The sequence below is a fragment of the Tauraco erythrolophus genome, chromosome 12, assembly GCF_009769465.1.
Source record: "Tauraco erythrolophus isolate bTauEry1 chromosome 12, bTauEry1.pri, whole genome shotgun sequence".
In the NCBI taxonomy this organism is placed as follows: Eukaryota; Metazoa; Chordata; class Aves; order Musophagiformes; family Musophagidae; genus Tauraco; species Tauraco erythrolophus.
In genome coordinates this window covers 23524823-23545836 of record NC_141476.1, presented here as the reverse complement: position 1 = coordinate 23545836, position 21014 = coordinate 23524823, and the positions used below count along the sequence as shown (strand labels likewise).

The 21014-nt window shown below is 47.9% G+C and overlaps 1 protein-coding gene across 1 annotated transcript in view; it reads left to right on the top strand.

Annotated features, from left to right (window-relative positions):
- PHF2 (PHD finger protein 2) overlaps positions 1-21014 on the top strand; it is an 88467-nt gene continuing 67453 nt past the window's right edge. Inside the window, 1 exon segment of the mRNA XM_086619290.1 lies at positions 1-149. Coding sequence (XP_086475416.1) covers positions 52-149 — 98 coding nt within the window. The 5' untranslated portion in view covers positions 1-51.

Sequence of the window (21014 nt, the reverse complement as noted above, 5' to 3'; positions counted from 1 at the left end):
CCGCTCGCTCCGCTCCTCCGGGCGTCCAGCCGTGTTTTGAACGGAGCTAACATGGCGACGGTGCCCGTCTATTGCATCTGTAGGCTGCCCTACGACGTAACCCGCTTCATGATCGAGTGCGATGCCTGCAAGGACTGGTTTCACGGCAGGTAACACAAAGAGATCGGGCCTTTCCCCCCCTTTCGCCGCGGTCCCGCCGCCTTTCGCCGCCTTTTCTCCGGCGGGCAGCGCGGGGAGCGGCGCTGCCGGAGCCGCCGCCGTGTGCAGTTTTCCAACAGGCCTTTTTGGAGAGGAGGAGGAGGAGGAGCCACTCTGCCCCCGTCTCTCGCTCGCTCTCTCCCCGTTGTATTTTTTTTGTGTGTGTGTGTGTGTTTTGTTTTGTAAATTTTGCCGGATTCCCCGCACAAAGCTTCCCTCCCGCCCCCCCCCCCGCCATCCCCGGGGCTCCGGTGTCACCGGGGTGGGGGGGCCATTGTGCTTTCCTCGGGGAGGGGATGGTTCCCGCCGGCGCTGGGCGATGGCAGCGCGGCGGCGGCGGGCGCCCACGGCCGGGATGCCGTGTGTGTCCCGCGCCGCCCTCCCCTCCGCTCCGCACCGCTTCCCGCACGGAGCCGCGGCCCGGGGCGGCGCGGGGGGGGCCCGGCCGCGGCACGCCCGGCAGCCGGGGCGGGCAGGGGGAGCGGGGCGCCGCGGCGGCGGAAGACGGGGCTCCGCCGCGCTGTCACCGGGCTCCGGCGCCGGGCGCGGCGGGCCAGGCCGGCCTCCCGGCCGGGGAGGGGGGGGGGGATTCCGGGCACCCCCCTTCCCCCGTCGTCCGCGGCTCCCCGGGGCGGCGGGCGCAGGGAGGAGCGGGGCGGGGGGCCCCGGGGTGTTTCCCGGCTGACAGGGCTGCCATCGCCGCGCCAGCCCTGCGGCTTAACCCTTGGCGGGGCGGGCTGCGGGCAGCGCGGCGGGGCCCAGCTCCGCGCCCGCCCTGGCGGAGGGGCGGCGGGCGCGGGGAAGCCCCTCCGCGCCGGGGCCGGGCGGGGCGGGAGAGCGCCTGCCCGCCGGCGGCGGGGGGCCGGGCGGGGGAGACCTCGCTCGCCCAGAGCCCGCCCCGGAGCCCGGGCAGGGCACCCCCGCCGCCCGGCTGTGCCTCACGGCGGGCGGGGGGGCGGCTGCCCCCGACCACCACCCACCACCCCCGCGCCGGCCCTGCCGCCGCCGCCGAAGCGCCCGGGGCCGGGGCCTGGCGTCGCGGCGGCAGCCGCCGAGCGCGGGGAAAGCGGCGGCGGAGGAGGAGGGGAAGCCCGAGCAGGGCGGGCCGGGGCGGAGGACTCTGCTTTTCGGCTCGTTTCTCCCCAAAACGTCCTCGCGGAGCGGCGGTGCGGCAGACAATGGGAGGGCGGCCGCCCGCGAGTTGAGGCGGCCGGGCGCAACTTCGGGAGCGTCTGTTCTGGTTGTGCTCGGGTTCCGTGGGAACGGGGGAGGGCGGGGGCTGCGGAGCCGAGACCACCAGAACGCACAGAAGTGCCCGGGGAGCCGCTTCGGCACCGTCCGGCGGGGCCCGGGGGAAGGTGCCGCGTCCCGGGCGGCCCGCGGCGGCCGCCTGCCGCCGTGCGGGGCGATGCGGACGGAGCGGCGGGCCGCGAGGGGCGGGCAGCCGGCGGGGGGTCGCAGAGCGAACGCCCGGACCTGTATCCCACCTGCGGGACGCTCCCGGGTGGTGGTACCGGAGGGTCACGGAGGCGGAGGGGAAGGAAGAGGGAAGAGAAGGGCAGGTTTTCCTTGGCGTTGGGTGTTGCGGAGGGGGATGATGATGATGATGATGATGATGATGATGATGGAGCGTTACCGGCTTTGCAGCAATTCTTCATGAGTGTTAAAAGTATAAAAAGAGAAATTAAAGTATGGTAAATCACCTGGATGAGCACTTTCTATGACAGGTGTTCAGGAAGGTTCAACTGTAACCCTTTCGTTTTAACCAGCTCTGGTAATTGCCTCCAAATAGTTGGTGGAGGAGGTGAAGAGGCACTGCCTGCTGCCGGCGCGGTTCACAGATGCCCGAGTAGGCCCTGGGTCAACTGCACATCTTCCCCAAATCTACCATACACGCAGAAACTATTAAAGAAACTTCGCCCCGACGTTAGGGATGATGTTTCGCCATTTATTCAAAGAGCTGTGCAGAAACACGAAGCAAAATTCTGAAATAAATACTAGTGCGGATGTTGGCGGTGCGGCGCGCTTATACGTGTGGTTCTGGACTTGAGGCTTAAAGGATGTTCATTAAGCCTGAGGCACAGATGACAAGGTGAGGCTGATTTAGAGGCTGGAGAGAAGCTTCAGGAGTTGTGCTCTTGCCACTTGGAAAACTTAAGAAGGTGGAAAAAAATTAAGATTTGCTTGCAAAGCGGCGATAGAACGGATTCATGAAAAGCTAAACAGCGAAAGAAGTGGACTAGATGGCCTTTGAAGGTCCCTTCCAGCCCTAACGATTCTATGATTCTATGATTCTATAAGTTAAGCTGCCTGCAGCCAGTGGTGAATTTTGATTAAAACCGATGAAAAGTGATTAGTTGTATCTGATCAAGGAAGTGATCATTTCGTGGGCAGCTTGGGGCCGGCAGCTTGGGGCCAACACCTTGTGCCTCACAAAGAAAGTTTTTCGTTTTGTGGTATAAAGAGGCAGAGTTGAATCCCAGCTCTGTCACAGGGCTGTTGTACCCTTCTTGCTCAGTTCACGGTAGCGTCCAGGGGTGGATTTTAAAGTGAGGGAAACTGAGAAGGAGGAGACTTCTCGCCACATCAAAACCTAAGATAATTGTGCTGGAGAACTACGTTGAGTGGTTTGGTAGAAAACAGCTTGTGTATCTTCCTTTTTGCTTTTCTATGAACAAATGAATGTTCAACAAAGAACAATAAAAACAGGTTTCAGTTGTGTAAAACGGTCCTGTCTCTCTCCTGGGCACTCAGAGCGCTCGTCGTGTTAACTGTACTGCAACCAAAAATGAGCAAGTGTGCAAAGCTGCATGTCGTTAAGGGGGCTTGCCCAATTTTTTAATCATTTAATCATTCTTAGGTATCTCTTTAACCCGACATACAATGTGCCTTCCAGAAAATAAAAAGCGTCATTTCTGTTTTGTTTTGTAGAAGCAGCAACCTGGTGTAGTGGAGGGTGTCCCTGCCCACAGCAGGTGGGTTGGAACTGGATGATCTTTGAGGTCCCTTCCAACCCAGACCATTCTAGGATCCTATGGTTCTATCAGGTGTTTCCATGCTTCCTTTTGTCTACTATGGGGGTGTTACAGAACCTAATATTCAGGGCAAGACAAGTCCTTTGGTACAGGTTTGCTCAACTAGAAATCTGTACTGGGTTATTTATTACAGCTGTAGGTGAAGGAAAGTAAATTATTTATTTTCTCTGCAGTGGATATTTTATTACCAGTTCTTATAACGCGCACCTGGTGGTGTAGGATGGGATCATACAATCACTTACTAAATAAAACAACAAGTGATTTTGTATTTAATTTTTCTACCCCCTGTATATTTAAACTTGGAAACTTATTGCCCCAAGGTGTAGCTGAAGTAAATAACTTGGTAAAATGACAAAAGGTTTAGTTGTCTAAAAGTAGTTCCTGCAGTTACCATAGCAGCATAAAATGATGATGGGTGTTAATCAAGGCGCCTCGATGCGCAGAATGAACTGCGGATGGGTGAAGAAATGCACTTGTCTGTTACATCACAAAACTAAAAATCCTGTGTACGGGGAGATTTTATGCTCCTGCTGGAGCGTTCGGCATGGGCCCTTTTAAAAATAGGTCTAGTTTCGCATGGCAGCATCTGGTTCCTCTCTTTTACATAGACGTAGCGCTAGCGGTGGCCAAATTTGGAAATTTGGGTGAAATTTGAAGATGAGGATGATCCTAAAAATACAGTGCTGTTTGACTTGGTATCACAGCAGAAGGAGTTATTAAGGTTAATTGTACCGTGCACGGAAAGATCTCCTTTAGTGTGAGGGGAGTTCACATAGGAACGAGGTATGGAAGGTTTCCCAATAACTAAATATTTAAGATTATTTCAAGTTTTCCTGAAGAGTTAGTCAACATCACAGCCTCAGTTATACTGGGAGATTGACCAGAGCAGCTAGCATTAATAAGCCATGCTAATGCTTTCCCTTATGGGTGCTCTATTCCAGAAAAAAAAAACAAACAACAACAATTTGTTTAGAAATGATTTTATAAAGCCATAAAGCACGCTAATTATTCTGGATAAAGTGTCCGCATGGACACTTCAGTGGGTATTGTTTGCCTTAGAAGGAAAACAACCCAAACCAACCAAAACACCTACTTTTTAAAAAAAATAGGAGTTGTTAGTATGGAATGTGAAGAAGTTCTGAACACTCTTAAAATCCTTCTTGTCTTTGGTTGAAACTGCTGTCGTTTTAGTCTTCCGTTCAGTAACAGAGCCTTACTTGTTCTTAAATTGAAAGGAGTTCAGAGAACTTAAGATGCTTTTTTCATTTCAAATCCATTTTGTATTTTTTCAAATTTTTTTTTTTTTTTAAATACCTGGGGCTGCATAAAGGTGGAAGCATGTGGAACGCTTGTCCCAGTGCTGATGCCGGGTTTGTCGCCTGGTACTACTGTGTGGTCCCACAGTGGTGATTAACACCAACTTCCAGAGCATCGGGAGGCTGGCCAGATGGTAAAGCGAGCCTGTTTTGCATGTTGTTCGTCAGTGTTGTGTTCTTGGTCCTTGGGCATAGCTAAAGAAACTTCTCGTCTTACCGTTTCGCATCCGTTTGTGCTCTGAGAAAGAGCCCGAGATTCAGAATGGAAAATATGTCAGAGTTTTAGTATGCCATTAAAACTTGCAGTTGACCTCAGAGAGTCTCTTGGGCCGTTGCAGTATCAATCACAGCTGCAAGAATACTTTGCAACTCTTTGTTGAAAGTATAGGCTCAATTTGTGCAGCAGATTCCCAAATCTGACCTTTTTTCTGCAGTTTTGCCTTGCAGAGAAAATACGCCAGAGGGTTGAAAACTTGTATTTGGTGTAAATTAGAAGAGTTGAATTCTTCATCATCAGAAGAAGCTTGCATGGACATGGAGGTTCACCCTTAACTTTTCCACGGTGGTATTTTAAGGCTGATGTCCCCAGTCATCTCCATTGCTGACCATCAGGATAGGCTCCATGTTTAGATACTCGTGCAAAAAGTGCATCGGCTTCCCCGTTTCTGAGTCTTCTGTCCTCTTCTGGACCAGGGCCTAAGTAGTGAACGGGTTTTCCATGGGTGTCCATGCAGCACGTAGGTCTGCAGCGCTGGCTTCGAAGCGGAACAGACGCTTCTCTTTCGATCAGCTCTTTGCTGTGGGACTGAGCATCACTGTGAGACACCTCTAGGTTTGCAGTGCCTGGGCGTCACACGGGTAAACTTGGTGGGCAGAAAACCCTGAGGTTTCCATGGGAAAAAGGGTTTAACTGAGACATCGAGTCTAGTCGTGAAAAGAACTGATTGCTCCACTCTATGCAAATAGGAATTCAGGTATCATGGGCACTTAGCTGGCCTCAACATCGAGGTTTTGATGTGTCAGCTCAGAAATTCATGGAATTATTCTCCAAATTAAAGTCTGCTTTAGAAAATCCAAGTCTAAGTATTACTAAGTGTGGACAGTAGCATGGGAAGAGCTGTCCTACAGGTGCGTTGTCTGGTACCCTGGTACAGTACGTATAGATCACAGAAGAGCGTTGTATATAAAGACTCTTAAATTCAGAGGATTTTACCCAGATTTTACCTCTGAAAGGACAAAATATTATGAATATTCAGCACAATTCATGTGTAATTAAAAAAGAAAAATTTGAAAAAGAGTGTGGATTCACGAGTGCTCTTCGGCAGCCCAAATCTTTAACTGGGCTGCGTTTTGTGAGCAGTCCTGCCAACACCCAGGTGCCTGGTAGGTTCAGTAGTGGGACTGCACCCTTACCAGGTGCTGGCTTTTAATCAGAAAAGTTAAAGCAACATCAGAACAAAATAATCAGTTCTGCAACCGAAGTGGGACTTGGTTGCCTACTGCTTGTTCCTTACTGCTGAACAGCTCTATAATGAAGGAAATGGATGAAAATGTCTTGGAAAAAATGAGCAAAGCAGCATAACTACATGTGGGGAGAAACTGGTGAAGAGAAAAAGTGTTCTAGAATCATTGTAAGGCTTTCTAAACCCCATCATCTTTAATGTTATCTTATTCTTCTTTCTGATGGATGTACAATTTATGGTAGCGGTGTAGTATATCGACATTGAAAACTGAGGGTATTTTTCTAGCCAGCGTTGCCGTCTCCTGCATGGCGGCCAGTAGTATCATAGAATCACAGAATGGTTTGGGTTGGAAGGGACCTCAAAGACCATCTAGTTCCAGCCCCCCTGCCATGGGCAGGGACACCCTCCACTACACCAGGTTGCCCAAAGCCTCATCCAACCTGGCCTGGAACACTTCCAGTGATGGGGCAGCCACAGCTTCTCTGGGCAACCTGTGCCAGTGCCTCACCACCCTCTGAGTGAAAAATTTCTTCCTCTGATCTAATCTAAATCTCCCCTCTTTCAGTTTAAGTCCATTGCCCCATGTCCTGTCACTACGCACCCTTGTAAAAAGTCCCTCTCCAGCTTTCCTGTAGGCCCCTTTAGGTACTGGAAGGAAGGATCGCCCTGGAGCCTTCTCTCCTCCAGGCTGAACAGCCCCAACTCTCTCAGCCTGTCTCCATAGCAGAGGTGCTCCAGCCCCTCGGATCATCTCCGTGGCCTCCTCCGGCCCCGCTAGTAATGCCAGCGTGGGCTTCAGCCAAGGGACACTTTGCACAAGTGCACAAGGACTCTCGGTAAACGTTCGGTGGTTGGAGCTGTGGAACCACCACGAGGTCAAAGTCAGCTTTGCTCTGCCGTCGTGGATTTGGGTTACGCTTTTGGCTTGGAGCGTGGGCACGTGCAGAGGCTGCGCCGAGTCGGGTCTGCCGAGGTCCCAGCGTGAACAGAACCTCCTCTCACTGTCAAAAGCAGATGATCTTTTTGCTTACAGCTTTATTAGCAAGATTTTATTGTGCTTCAGGAATATATTTGAATGCTGGATCACAGCAAATATAAAATCTCACTACTAGTCTTACAGTCTTGCGACAGAATTATTCCAATGAACAAAACTCCATCAGGCAAATGGCAGTAACTTTCTAGTTGGAATGTCTTATTTTCCTGTTCATCAGAAATCTGTACATCTGAAATATTTTCCGGTTCCTCAAAACATTTTATTAAAACATGGTTTGTGACATTAATAGTATCACATAAAGGTGCACTGTAGCAGTGCTGGAGGCTTTTTCTGTGATATAGGTGAGGTAACTCCTTGAAATCAGCTGGATTTTTCATAGTAACCATTTCATATGTCTTATCTGTGGCTGGGAACACTGTGGTGTGGATGTATATAAGAAGCTCTTGCACTCGCTGAGTTATATGAATAGTAATTCCTTTCTAGGTTTTCATTTGAAAACAATGAGACTGTGAGCGATCTATTTTAGGGCAATATAGAATCACAGAATGGGTTGGGTTGGAAGGGACCTCAAAAGTCATATAGTTCCAACCCCCCTGCCATGGGCAGGGACACCCTCCACTATGCCAGGTTGCTCAAAGCCTCATCCAACCTGGCCTGGAACACTTCCAGGGATGGGGCAGCCACAACATACACACTACCTGTTGATTCCGGGCTCCCTGGAAGCATGGTGTGATCTGACTGCAGCATCTCCTGCTTTGCTCCCATACTTGATGCTCCCCAGAGCTGGGACCCCAGCCCAGGTGCAGCCAGGGTGCTGAGAAGGGATGGTTTTCTCCTGGTCTTGGAGAATGCAAACTCCTTCTTGTTGAGCTCTCCTGGCCCTTGGGTAGAGCTGATGGGAGAGGCTGACAATGTGCGAAGGATACCCAGCTGGAGAATCCACGGAGAAGTTCCCCTCTTTCTTCTTGTCAGGGACATCCCTGAAAAATGATGGGTGCTGCCTTCTGCCTTTGTGTCCAGTTCTGGGCCCCTCAGTTCAAGAACGACAAGAAACTGCTGGAGAGAGTCCAGCACAGGGCCACAAAGATGATGGAGGGAGTGGAGCATCTCCCTTATGAGGAAAGGCTGAGGGAGCTGGGTCTCTTTAGCTTGGAGAAGAGGAGACTGAGGGGGGACCTCATTAATGTTTATAAATATGGGAAGGGTGACTGTCATGAGGATGGAGCCAGGCTCTTCCCAGTGGCACCCAATGATAGGACAAGGGGAAATGGATCTAAGCTGGAACATAGGAGGTTCCACTTAAACATGAGGAAGAACTTCTTCCCAGTAAGGGTACCAGAACACTGGAACAGGCTGCCCAGAGAGGTTGTGGAGTCTCCTTCTCTGGAGATGTTCAAAACCCACCTGGATGCATTCTTGTGTGATCTGATCTAGGTGGTCCTGCTCCAGCAGGAGGATTGGACTAGATGATCCTTTGAGGTCCCTTCCAGTCTCTGACATTCTGTGATTCTGTGATTCTGCAGATGAGGCCATGGCTTAGACGTGTACTTCCTGACCTGAGCAGACGTGAGGACACTGAGCTTCACTGCGGTGTTTGTGTGCTTCAGGTGGCACAGCTAACTGGTGTAGACCTCCAACGGGATAGTCAGCAATTTTTAGTGTTTTACCCATTACTTTTAGCAGGTAGCTGAGACAAGCAGAAAGGCAAGCAATAGTGTATTTTGACAGGAAAAAAAAACCCAGCATTGTAAAAACAAAAAAGTTTTTAATTTTTTTATTTGCAATTCTTAATATGATAATGTAGAACTATGTGAGAGCAGTTGGAGTTACGGTTCCCTTTATGTTTTTACTGAATTCCTTACGGATTTCATTGCTTTTTCCTCTTTTAGCAAAAACTACAGACCATTTACTCTTAGGGAGAATATTTTTCCTTAAAGTTTTCGTCTGGCAGACTGAAAGGATGTAACAAGTGAAAAAAAAAAAAGCGATATATTTCTGTGAGGAGTCATTAGTTGCGATTTTATGTTAAACCTCCTTTTTTGCTGTTAACATCTCAATGGAAGGTGATAGAAACGTGAAAATTGGCAGGAACACTGTTCCTATGTCATCTGTGCCTTTCATTGGTCTGGAAAAGCTGGATTCGATATTGCCAAATTGTAATGATTTAAACCCCCCCTAGTTATTACATACCCATTATTTAAAAAAATAATCTTCCTGTGCTGCTTTGGCACAGTGCCCCCATGTCTGCACTGTGTGCGGACGGCAGAGAGATCGCGTTGACCGGATGGTATCTTTGGTTTCCTTGGGATTTGCAGCTGGAGTACGAATGATTATAATGTGCATCCGTGGTTGTCCGCGTGTATGAAGATACGCTCGTTGAACGTGAGCCGCGTGGTTGTGATTGACCCTTCCAGCTCGGATCCGTGTCGTTGCTGCCACGGTGCAGAGCAGTATCTCACTGTGCGTGCCCAGCGCTGGGCACCACGCAGCCTTCTGCCTTCTGATGCCAGGTACAACAAAGACCGCAAACGGTTTCCGTTATGGTTTTGGATGAACGCAGAATAACGTGGGAGCACGTGGAACAGCCAGTGGTCATTATTCAGGAATAGAGTCCCCGCAGCCAGAATACAAGCAATATTGAATCCCTTCTGTTGAACTTCTCACCAAAGCCTCTGGGCTGGGGCAGGAGGGAGAAGCGAAAGGGCTGAGGCTTCTGTTGCTGTTTGGCCTGTGCCTGAACAAGGAGAGTGTCTCCTGGATCACCCTGCCATCCGTCTGTGATTTTCTTTCTCTTCATTCGTGATGACTAGATGCTCCATCCCTGGAGGCGTTCAAGGCCAGGTTGGATGAGGCCCTGAGCAACCTGATCTAGTTGGAGATATCCCTGTTCCTTGCAGGGGGGTTGGACTAGATGATCTTTGAAGGTCCCTTCCAGCCCTAACCATTCTATGATTCTATGATTCTATGATTCTGTGATTAAATAGGTTGCAGCAGTTGCTAAGGAATGTAAAATTAGAGCGTATCTAGTGTACTTTCAAATTTTTTAGCTAAAACTTGTAGTTTATTGGCTGGAATTAATTGGGAGCAGGACCACTTGAACATCTAGCTCCGTATCATCTACTATATGTATACCATATGAACTCCTATCCAAGAAATACTTCTTGTGGAATTAAAGAATGCTGTTGTGGTGAGGAATCCTGCTGGATACCCGAATGAATACTAATTAAACAAGGAATGGTAAGCTTGTAGGGCTATTGAGTATTTTTTCCATGATCACTTCAGAAATCAGTCTCAGAGGTACCGTCAAAAGCAGCAAGACCCACAGGATGACCAGATAACCTAAGGCTGCTTTCCCACTGGGTGTAACCTAGCTAGAAAAGAAGTCCATGGGCAACCTCTCGGTAGTCTTGGCTCGCTCATCGCTGCCCATTGCGTGTGGAACACTAAAGCTGGTAGAATCATAGAATCATAGAATAGTTAGGGCTGGAAGGGACCTTCAAAGGTCATCTAGTCCAACCCCCCTGCAAGGAACAGGGATATCTCCAACTAGATCAGGTTGCTCAGGGCCTCAACATTTACTCTACATGGTACCTCAACATGGTACCTCAACATGGTACTCTACATTTAGTTGCTGACCAGGGATTAATCATTCTGAAGACTTAACGAATTCCTGGTCTGGAGACAAGGTCTCTCAGACAGTATTCTCAACTCTTATGTTGGTCAGGTCATCAACCAACTTTTTTTGCATCAGAACAAAGATATCAACCGAATGAAAGCACACCTACTCTTAAGGAAAGGTCAACAATCCACTAGTGAGTTGTCCCAATGGTTTATTATTTTGTTATTGGAAAAATTACGTGTATTTTGAATCTAAGTTTGCTTATTTTCAGTTTCCAGGTGTTACATCTTATTATTTTGTTAGTTGAGTTGAAGAGCCCTCTTTCTCGGGCAGATTCTTCCGTCAACATTTTGATGCCCTTCTGCTAAAAGAGTCATCTTCTTTAATTGTGAGATAATTGTTCATTTGAGTTCTCCAGATGAAGTAGTTGAATGTTTCTTCTGCAGTCCAAGAAACATGCTTAATTTTCTATTTCTGTACAGAGACTTTTTTGGTTTCGAGCATATTTCAGTGAATGCTTTTTCATGTATCTTCCGCTCAACAGTAACGTTTCCCTTTTGATTTGTCTATATTTCATAGACTTATTGAATATTCCTATATTTCATAGGCATAACCAGCAAACATTTGTTATCTGCATTAAACTTCTAAAGAAGCCAAATACAGGTTTACTAGTCATTTTTTAAGCAGCTCGGTTTTGAAATTGATTTTCTACCTTTTGAATTAGCTCCTGAATGGTAGCAGAAGGCTATGTTCTGAGTTCAGGGAAAGAAAAACCCTCTCCAATATGGTGAACTAACGCTGATAAGTCTGAGTATTTAAGAAAAGTGAAATCACTTGGCAGCGTGGGCTCACGTTGGATTTAGTCACAACTGTGATGTCATTGGAGCAGAGCCACAACCCAACGGCTCTCAGCGGTTGTCGGCTGTCGGAGCAGTTTGTCATCAGTTTTGCAGGAATGCTTCATATTCCTGGGTCAGTCTGAGTAGGTATCGCCACTCTAAAGCCATACTCAACTGTCTGTGTTTTCCAGGTGTAAAATGTTTGTGGTAGTTGGGGAAAATTATTATACTGTTACTGCTACAAGGGTTGACATCCTCTAGTCAGTCTGGTCTGGGTGAAACTTTATGATAAAACTTCCAAATGCAGCAGGGCATTAAACAGTGCTACAGGAGAATGATCCTTCCTGAGCCCTGCAAAAGGTGGAGGTGAAATGTTGGTTGCTTTGTAAGGGTCCTGTGTGAGTGATTCTCTAGGTTTCCAAAGAATTAAGAGAAATAACGTATTTAACTTCTTTAGAGCCTTCGTTATTCATTCAGCAAAGAGTGTGTGTCCTGACATACCGTGCCTTCTGCGCTGACTTTGTCTTCCAGTTCACACTTTATAAGCAGTATCAGAAATAGCAACGTTTTTTCATCCACAGCTGTGTTCCACCCGGGTATTATTCATAGTCGCCTGCAGTTTGCCTCCCACGTCTTCGAGCACTCCTAGATTACTGACGGCATCGCCGTGTTCATCGCAACGTGCCCGTTCCCTCCTCAGCACCTCTATCTGTCATCTTTGGAGATCTTGGGGACGAAGTCGTGACGGCCAAGCAGTTTTTCCCCAGTGTTGGAAAAACCACTGCTGAGGATTCAGTGAATAACACGCTGCCTTTGGAGCGGGTATGGAACCACCTCCCCGGCGCCGGGCCAAGAGGAGCCGTGCCGTTGAGCAGGAGGCCGGTGGGGCGGCCGCAGCCATCGCTGCAGTGCTCTGCGGTGGTCTGCTCGGGCTGGATTTTCTTAGTACTAACTTAGAATCATAGAATCATAGAATCATAGAATGGTTAGGGCTGGAAGGGACCTTCAAAGGTCATCTAGTCCAACCCCCCTGCAAGGAACAGGGATATCTCCAACTAGATCAGGTTGCTCAGGGCCTCATCCAACCTGGCCTTGAACGTCTCCAGGGATGGAGCATCCACCACCTCTCTGGGCAACCTGTTCCAGTGTTCTACAACTCTCATGGTAAAAAATTTTTTCCTAATATCCAACCTGAATCTACCTCCCTCTATTTTAAAACCATTACCCCTTGTCCTATCACAACTGGCCCTCCTGAACAGCCTCTCCCCATCTTTCTTGTAGGCCCCCTTGAGGTACTGGAAGACCGCTATAAGGTCACCCCGGAGCCTCCTCTTCTCCAGGCTGAACAGCCCCAACTCTTTCAGCCTGTCCTCATAGGAAAGGTGCTCCGGCCCTCTTATCTCTCTTCAACACAATAAAATCCCTAAAAATGGGATTTATTTATTTCTGCTTTCCTTAGTTGTTCAGCGTTTGCATCTGTCGTTGCGGCGTGCTGGAAACGCCGGGTACGGTGCAGCCCTGCGCCGATTTGCCGCAGCTGTGTTTTGTAGAACCGCGGAGCGTAAAGATACTCTGGGTTCAGAGTTGCTGTGTGAATCGTTGTAGTCAGAACTCTTGTGTTAAATCCTTGACAGTTGTATTTCCAGACCTACTGGTTAAACAGAGATTCACGCAGCGGCCAGAGAGGGACTGCAAGGTTTCATTGCTGGCTTTGCTTCTCTCCTCCCGAGGATTTTGTCAAATCAGGTAACCCCTCTGTGGTTGGGTTTGGTTTAACTCTCTCTCATGCACGCACCTTAATTAATCCATTAATATTTTAAATGTAATACGTAACGTAATGAAGAAAATGAATAGTTTATCTCTGGAGGAGGAAGGGGAGTGAAGGTTGTCCTGGAAGACAGAGTCAGAGGAGGGCTGGGAAGGTCTGGCAGCAGTGTCGTGGTCTGTTTGTCCCACTGGATTCTCCATCCTGACAGCTGGCTGACCGCTTGAGTTTTGTCCCAGTCTGAATTCGCTCTTACAGGCATCCCTTCAGCTGCCCTTCTGCCTGGCGCTGACTTAGCTGTGTGCCAAGGATGCCTCCGTGACCTTTACAATATTCCTGTTTGGTACAAACCCAGCAAACTTGATGGAGGCTTCCTCTGTTCTTTGGTACCTTAAGAAGATTATTTCTTGAAGGCAGAATGTGTATCTTGAACATACTGTGCTCCTTTCCAGCTTGGCAGTGATATGGCACAGCAGATGAGTGACAATGCACTGACTGTGATTTTTCCGAGCGTGTGTCGGAATGCGTAGCTCTCGTTACACGCGCTGTTCGAATCAACAAATCTGTGCACAGGTTGGGGTTTCTGGAATGCTGTTATCAGAAATGCAGGTGGTGTCATTTACTCACTTTGCTGGAGGTGTTTTGGGTTTCTTTTTGGGTTTCATTTTTTCTCAGCAAAAGTTACCTGGTTTTACTGCTGACACAACTCAAAGGTTTGGGTTCGATCCACTGTGTTTTCCTCCTGCACGCTCACTGAGAAGAAATACGTGAGCTGGTTCTCAGGTGGTGTGATTTTATTCTTTTGATTTTCAAGCTGAAGGCAGTCAATTGTCTTTGTTGGACACTGTGGGTATTAATCTAAAGTAGATATTTGTGTTTCAGAGTCACTTTTGATGTTTGCGAGCTGTCTCGTGTGGGGAGCACATAAGAAAATTGTTGTCCACAGGGTGACCATGGTGGACATTCAGAGAAGCCAGCAGTAAAAATCATAGGATGGTTTGGGTTGGAAAGGACCTCAAAGATCGTGTAGTTCCCCTAGAACTAGATGCCCTAATCCCCCTGCCATGGGCAGGGACACCCTCCACTACACCAGGTTGCTCAAAGCCTCATCCAACCTGGCCTTGAACACTTCCAGGGATGGGGCAGCCACAACTTCTCTGGGCAACCTGTTTCAGTGCCTCACCACCCTCAATGTAAAAAATTTCATCCTTATCTCTAAATGTGCAGCACAGCTTGGTGGAAATGGTGTAAAGCTCAGTCCTGTGCTGAGTTAGTTACCAGCAGCTCTGGTCCCACGTCGGGCTGCTCCGAACTCGCATCGACTGCCCGCAGCAGCCAAGGATGGCCCGAGCACTGGGACATGGTAGCTGCCCGTGCTTCACTGGAGGTGCCCTGGAGTGGTCCTGGGGGGCGAGCACTGGTCTGGGGTCCAGCACTGGCGCTGCGCTGAGCTGGGGCGAGCGATGGGCAGCGGGTGGGAGGGGGAGCGGAGCAGGACAAGCAGCCTGGAGAGATAACAAAGCTCTTGCACCGTGTGTGTGACTCCTCTGCACAATAACTACCGGGCTGCTCACCGACTCGCCGCCAACTACTCAAGTCTCATGTACAGTTTGTATGACTTTGGATAAAACTGCTAGATTTTTCCATTTTAAAAATGCTGAAATTAAATCATTGCTGAAAATAAATTATTCCAGTACTGTTTGAAAAATACTCAAAGGGCCGGAATAAGCTCCAGGAGTTGGACTTGGTCCTTTGTGCTTCCAAAATAAAGGACAGTAGGAGATGGGCAATGCAGCGTTGTTAAAGAAACGACAGGCCAAGCCTTGAAATTTTGAATTTGTCAAGCCTGTGCTTTTTCCTGGGGGGCTTTCCTCAGGGAGGGGCTGACCATTTTTTTTCTTTGTTTTTTTGTTTGTTTGTTTGTTTGTTCGCTTGGGTTTTGGGTTTTTTTTTAGGAGGCAGAAGAAGCAGAGTCGTCGTTTTATGCTTTGGCAAAAGGAGTTTTCCACCGACACCGGGTACTTGCTGCAAATGCTAGTGAGAACGTTTTTGTCTGCGTTTCCGTGGCGAGAGAGCTGGCGAATGGTGTCAGGAAGAAAAGTGGGCTTCAAGGAGGTGTTTCTGAGCAGCGCTTAGGCTGAATTTAGCAGCGAGCAGGAACATACTCCGTTTCCAGAGCTGACGGTCACAGTCTAAACGAACTGGCTGCTGCTGCTTTTTCCTTTGTTCTTCCCGAATTTTGTGTTTCTTCGCGTTCTCGGAGCACGGAAATTCTGCTCAAAGCAGAACTGTTTGCTTTAAATGCAAACCACGGCTGGCAGGGCTGGCTGCAGGGGAGGTCCAGCTGCCCTGGCCTGCTGCCTTCCCACCAAAGTCCGTGGCAAAATGCCTGCGAGGGCGGCAGGCTTCATCCCAGGTCTTGCTCGTGCCACAGGTCTTCAAGGGGACAGAAATGTCCCAGAAAATCTACAATCATTTGATGAACGGTGGAGTATCTCAGGGGAAAGGCAGCCTACGTGGGCTGGAAGTGTTCACTCTGTGGGTCAGGTTTTCCCTTCCAGGAGAGCGTGGCTGAACTCTCATTTTGTGTTGATAAGCCACAAGCAGGGAAATGATATTAACACTTGATGTTAATAAAAGTGTTTGTAAAAAGGCATAAAAACTATCTGGAGAAAAAGACTCCATATAATATAAAATAATATATTATATTCCCATATAGTAACTGAAGTCGCTTTGGATATAAGTGCCAACCTCTGCACAACAGAGGGCCAGTTGTGATAGGACAAGGGGTAATGGTTTTAAAATAGAGGGAGGTAGATTCAGGTTGGATATTAGGAGAAAATTTTTTACCATGAGAGTTGTAGAACACTGGAACAGGTTGCCCAGAGAGGTGGTGGATGCTCCATCCCTGGAGACGTTCAAGGCCAGGTTGGACGAGGCCCTGAGCAACCTGATCTAGTTGGAGATGTCCCTGTTCCTTGCAGGGGGGTTGGACTAGATGACCTTTGAAGGTCCCTTCCAGCCCTAACCATTCTATGATTCTATGATTCTATATTCCCATATAGTAACTTAAGTCACTTTGGGTGTAAGTGCCATTGGTAACAGTTTGCATTTTCCTACTCTTTTTATACACAAGTTCCAGTAAATGTACCATCTTGATATGTGCAACATGATCTTAATATTATAATTTTAAAATTATAATTTCAACATTTTAATTTTAAAATTTAATTTCATTTTAATTTTAAAAATTATAGTTTTAAAATTTTACTTTTAAAGCATAATGTTAACCATAAATATAATGTTAATTGTGCTTGGGAACGTGTATCAGAATGAAGACAATACTTCATCTGTGACTTAGCAGAAGTAGGTGGTATTGTATTGTAGTCAGTATTGTAGACCCAAAGACTCAGAGGCTGCAGGTGTATGAACAGTCGAAGCCATTCACTATGTTTATGGAGGCATTTAATCCACATTTCAAAATGTAACATGATTACATTTTTTTACACTTCTTTGGTAAATGGAAATCTGCTTCAGAAATTATGTGCAGCAAGTGTTTGTCGAATTGCAGACATCTGAACCAGCTGAAGAAAATAGCAATTTACAGCAGCAGAACCCTACACCCATGACAATGTGCCATCTCGAGAGCACGTTCGGGTGTTGGTGGCGCTGGGTGTTGCTGTGTGTTTTAGGTTCTGTTGCTGCTCCTCTGCAGTTCAAAATAATGTGGTGGTAAGAAATATTTAGGGGTTCCCGTGTCAGTTTGGACCAAATTAGTTGCAAAGATGTGAAGTTAGTAGTTCCTGACACGTTTGGAATAATTTGAAAATAGATGAAAAATTACAGGAGGCTGCGACGTGTGTTCCCTGTTGGAAATGAATGGATGTCTCCATTGTTATTCATTAAGGATGGAATCGTATGAAACTCAAGGAAATCAGTTTTAGACAGGTTGCTTTGAATGTTACTGCTTATATTTCATTCCAAATTTACTTTTTAAACTTTTAAACCTTTTGTGCTTTTAAATGACATAAACCCACCTGAAAGATTTGATGAAGACGAAGAAGAAAAGCATCATCTTAAACGCATCCAGTTTGACCGCCAGAATAAGGCCGTTGTGGCCCATGAATGCAACACGATAGCCACTTGGGAAGCTTGTCTTTTGCTTTCCACTCAAAAGTTTTACAAGATTGTATCTGTTCCGGCTGGCCAAGAGAAGCTTTTGCAGCAACGTCAAAAAGGTAGCGAACAAAGAGATTACAATATAAAAAAAAAAAAAAAAAAAAAAAAAAAGACATAGCAGTAAATTGGCACACAGGGGAATGGGAAGTAGGAAGTTTCTATTTTAAGAGTTGCTAAATGCTTCATCGAGGTACTATTTTGTTTGTCCTTTTCAGCTGGAATAAAGTTGGTGTGTTTGGGTTTTGTTTGTCTTTTTTTTTTTTTTTTTTAACGGGGAAATGTTAAGGGTGTAACTGGGGAAGCACTGGGAGCGGTGGTGGTGGCTGCTGGGCAGTCTGCCGCTGCTCCGGGCTGTGCTTGCCATCCCGGGCAGCATGCCACGTGTTTCCCAGAAAGGGAGCTGGGAACGTGGTTCCATTTAAAATGCCTGGTTAAATCAAATTCTGCTACTTACTGAGTTTGTGAATTCTTTCTTCCCTGTATTCAGAGGAGGTTTGGGATTGTCGGGTGTCTTGCCCAGAACCTTGAAAACCCCTGCCTGCTCCCTGCTGGTTCTTTGGTTGAGCTTACGGTTGGGTTTAGGCAAGCTTACCGTACAGAGGATTTGTGTGTTACTCTGCAGCTTGGTTTGAGCATCAGCTTCACACGGCATGCGTGACTTTCACGAGCGTTCGGCATCACCCTGCTTCCGTACGAGCGGCGACGAGACCGGCAATTCCGTCCGGCTTTGGGTTAGACCTTGCAGGCCAAACGGTCTTGTAAATCCCGCCACGTGCCTTCCTAGGGTAAAACGAGCGGGAACCTCTCTGCTCTCCGTGGGAAATGGAAATCCCAATCACTGCAGTCACATCTGCAGTCAAGCCATGTTTCTCGCATGAGTAAGCTCCGGTTCACCTCCGTGTCATGAGAGCAACGCTGTGTGTTCGCTGAGTCAGGCTCAAAGACTTCATCCCAAAATAGGGCTTAAAAGAACAGTTTTGTAAAATGTGCTCTTAATTCATAGTGAATTTTTTTCCTAGGAATCACTTATCAGATCCCTGAGAGCTTGCACTGGTATGGTGCCTAATGGGTTTCAGCAAGGATCAAACCTCGTTGACTGATCCGTTATCGTCAACCTGTTATGTCATACAGCTTGTAAAAGTGAAATCAATCCCTTTGCAGACCAGGAGGGAGACCAGTAGTACCAGTTAGCCAGTGAAGCGTGTACATTCAGGGCTGAATTACCAGGTGGAGTAATTATCATTATCAGTCCATGGTCATAAGGGACGCTACTTCGTTTTATGCCCGCCCAATGATGAGTCTGAATGCCTGAGCCTGGGAAACATACTTGGTTTATGCCTCTGGACAGCACGAATATTATTACCATGTTTTTCTTTGTAAATGTGCAGGTTTGCTTTTTGTCCCTCTGTCACGTCTGTTGTCCGACATTCTGAGACATATATCCTGTCTGCTGTGTCAGAGGGGATGTACCATCTCCATCACGGCTGTCTTCAGCCATGAGACAATGCGGAGCGTTGTGTGGGCGGAAGGATCCCGTCTTGTCCCCCGGGTTAATTATTGTCGAGGTGAGTTGGCCAGAGTTGCAGAGAGCTGCACGGAAAAGGCGTTCAGAGCTCAGCACGCATGTAACGCCGATTTACCGTCTTGAAATAGGAATAAAACATGACCAAGCTGTAACTGGATCATTTGAAATTTGCTGTTAATCTCTTGGAAAATGTATTTGAAGCGCCGAAAGCTAATGAAGTAAAGATACAAGAGTGGGTTACACAACTCAACAGAAATAGTCAAGAACGGTTTGCAGGGCTCTGTTAATAATTTATCATAGAATCATAGAACGGTTTGGGTTGGAAGGGACCTCAAAGATCATCGAGTTCCAACCCCCCTGCCATGGGCAGGGAAACCCTCCACTACACCAGGTTGCCCAAAGCCTCATGCAACCTGGCCTTGAACACCTCCAGGGATGGGGCAGCCACAGCTTCTCTGGGCAACCTGTGCCAGTGCCTCAGCACCCTCTGAGTGAAGAATTTCTTCCTTCTATCTAATCTAAATCTCCCTCTTTCAGTTTAAAGCCATTGCCCCTTGTCCTATCACTCCACGCCCTTGTAAAAAGCCCCTCTCCAGCTTTCCTGTAGCCCCTTTAGGTACTGGAAGGCTGCAATAAGATCACCCCGGAGCCTTCTCTTCTCCAGGCTGAACAGCCCCAACTCTCTCAGCCTGTCTCCAGAGCAGAGGTGCTCCAGCCCTCGGATCATCTCCGTGGCCTCCTCTGGACCTGCTCCAGCAGCTCCATGTCCTTCTTGTGCTGGGGACCCCAGAGCTGAAGGCAGCACTGCAGGGGGGTCTCAGGAGAGCAGAGCAGAGGGGCAGAATCCCCTCCCTCGCCCTGCTGCCCACGCTGCTCTGGATGCAGCCCAGGACACAGTTGGCTTTCTGGGCTGCCAGCGCACGGTGCCGGCTCATGGTGAGCTTCTCATCCACCAGCACTCCCAAGTCCTTCTTCTCAGGGCTGCTCTCCATCCACTCTCCTCCCAGCCTGTACTTGTACTTCTAAAAATGTATTGTTGTTGGTTTTAGTATAGAAAGTTCTTCATAAATATGACGGTGCAAATCATTCCCTTTCCTTTTTCCCTCCTCGGTTCATTGTTGGCGCGTCCCCGGTGAGCATTGCAGCTGGCTCCGATTGTTTGCCGTGCAAAACAGAGCATGAACAGGTGATGTCAATGTGCTGTCGGGGCTGCTGGGTGTTTATAAATGTATATGTATAAAAGAATACGTAAAAGTGGTGCTGTGAATGAAAATTGAGAACCAACCACGTGTTGATGTGTATTTTTAGTGAGATCTTAGCATAACAATGCCTGTGCAGAGTACAGTTCCCAGTTACCTCGGATTTAAAAATACGTTGCATAAACGGACGTCGCAATTAAAGCAAATCAAACACACGCAGCACTCCAAATTGTATTTATGTCTATTTTGGTACAAGTGGTTGTTGTTGTTGTGCAAAGTTAATGGTGTTGCCTGGGGCTTTGTTGCTGTTTGGGTTATTTGTAACGTGTTGATTTGCATCTTATCTGTAGTTTAGTTGTACACGCGTATCGCACATCTCCAGTGTGCTCTTGCAGGACGTGCGACGTCATTATGTGATCTGCAGGATGACCAGATCCTTCATGTGGTGGGTGGGTGGGTGGTTAGAAGGAACATGGCAAACTCTGCCTTCCTAAAATAGTGGTTTTCTCCACGTGTCACAGCGCGTGGTGGCTGCTGGAGACGTGAGCTGTCATCCCCTCGGTTAAAGAGCGGCCAGCTTGGCGCCGTGGCGGTGAAGTAGAGTGGTCCCTTTGCTGGGGTTGGAGTTTGTGAAAACGGCCCTCTGGCCTTGGCGAGGAAGAAGTGTTTTCTGAGCCTTTGGAGTGGTTTCTGCAGAGGGCAGAGCAGCTATGACAGTCATCGGGTGCTTTATTTTGAAGTATTTATGTAGCCTCAGTCACTGAAGTACTAAGACTTGGTGGACCTCCCATGTAGATGTTTAATCCAGGAGATCATATACCAGTGTAACCTCAGCGTTAGAATTACTCGGACATTGCTCTGTGTAAATGAGCCCTCGGACTGGTG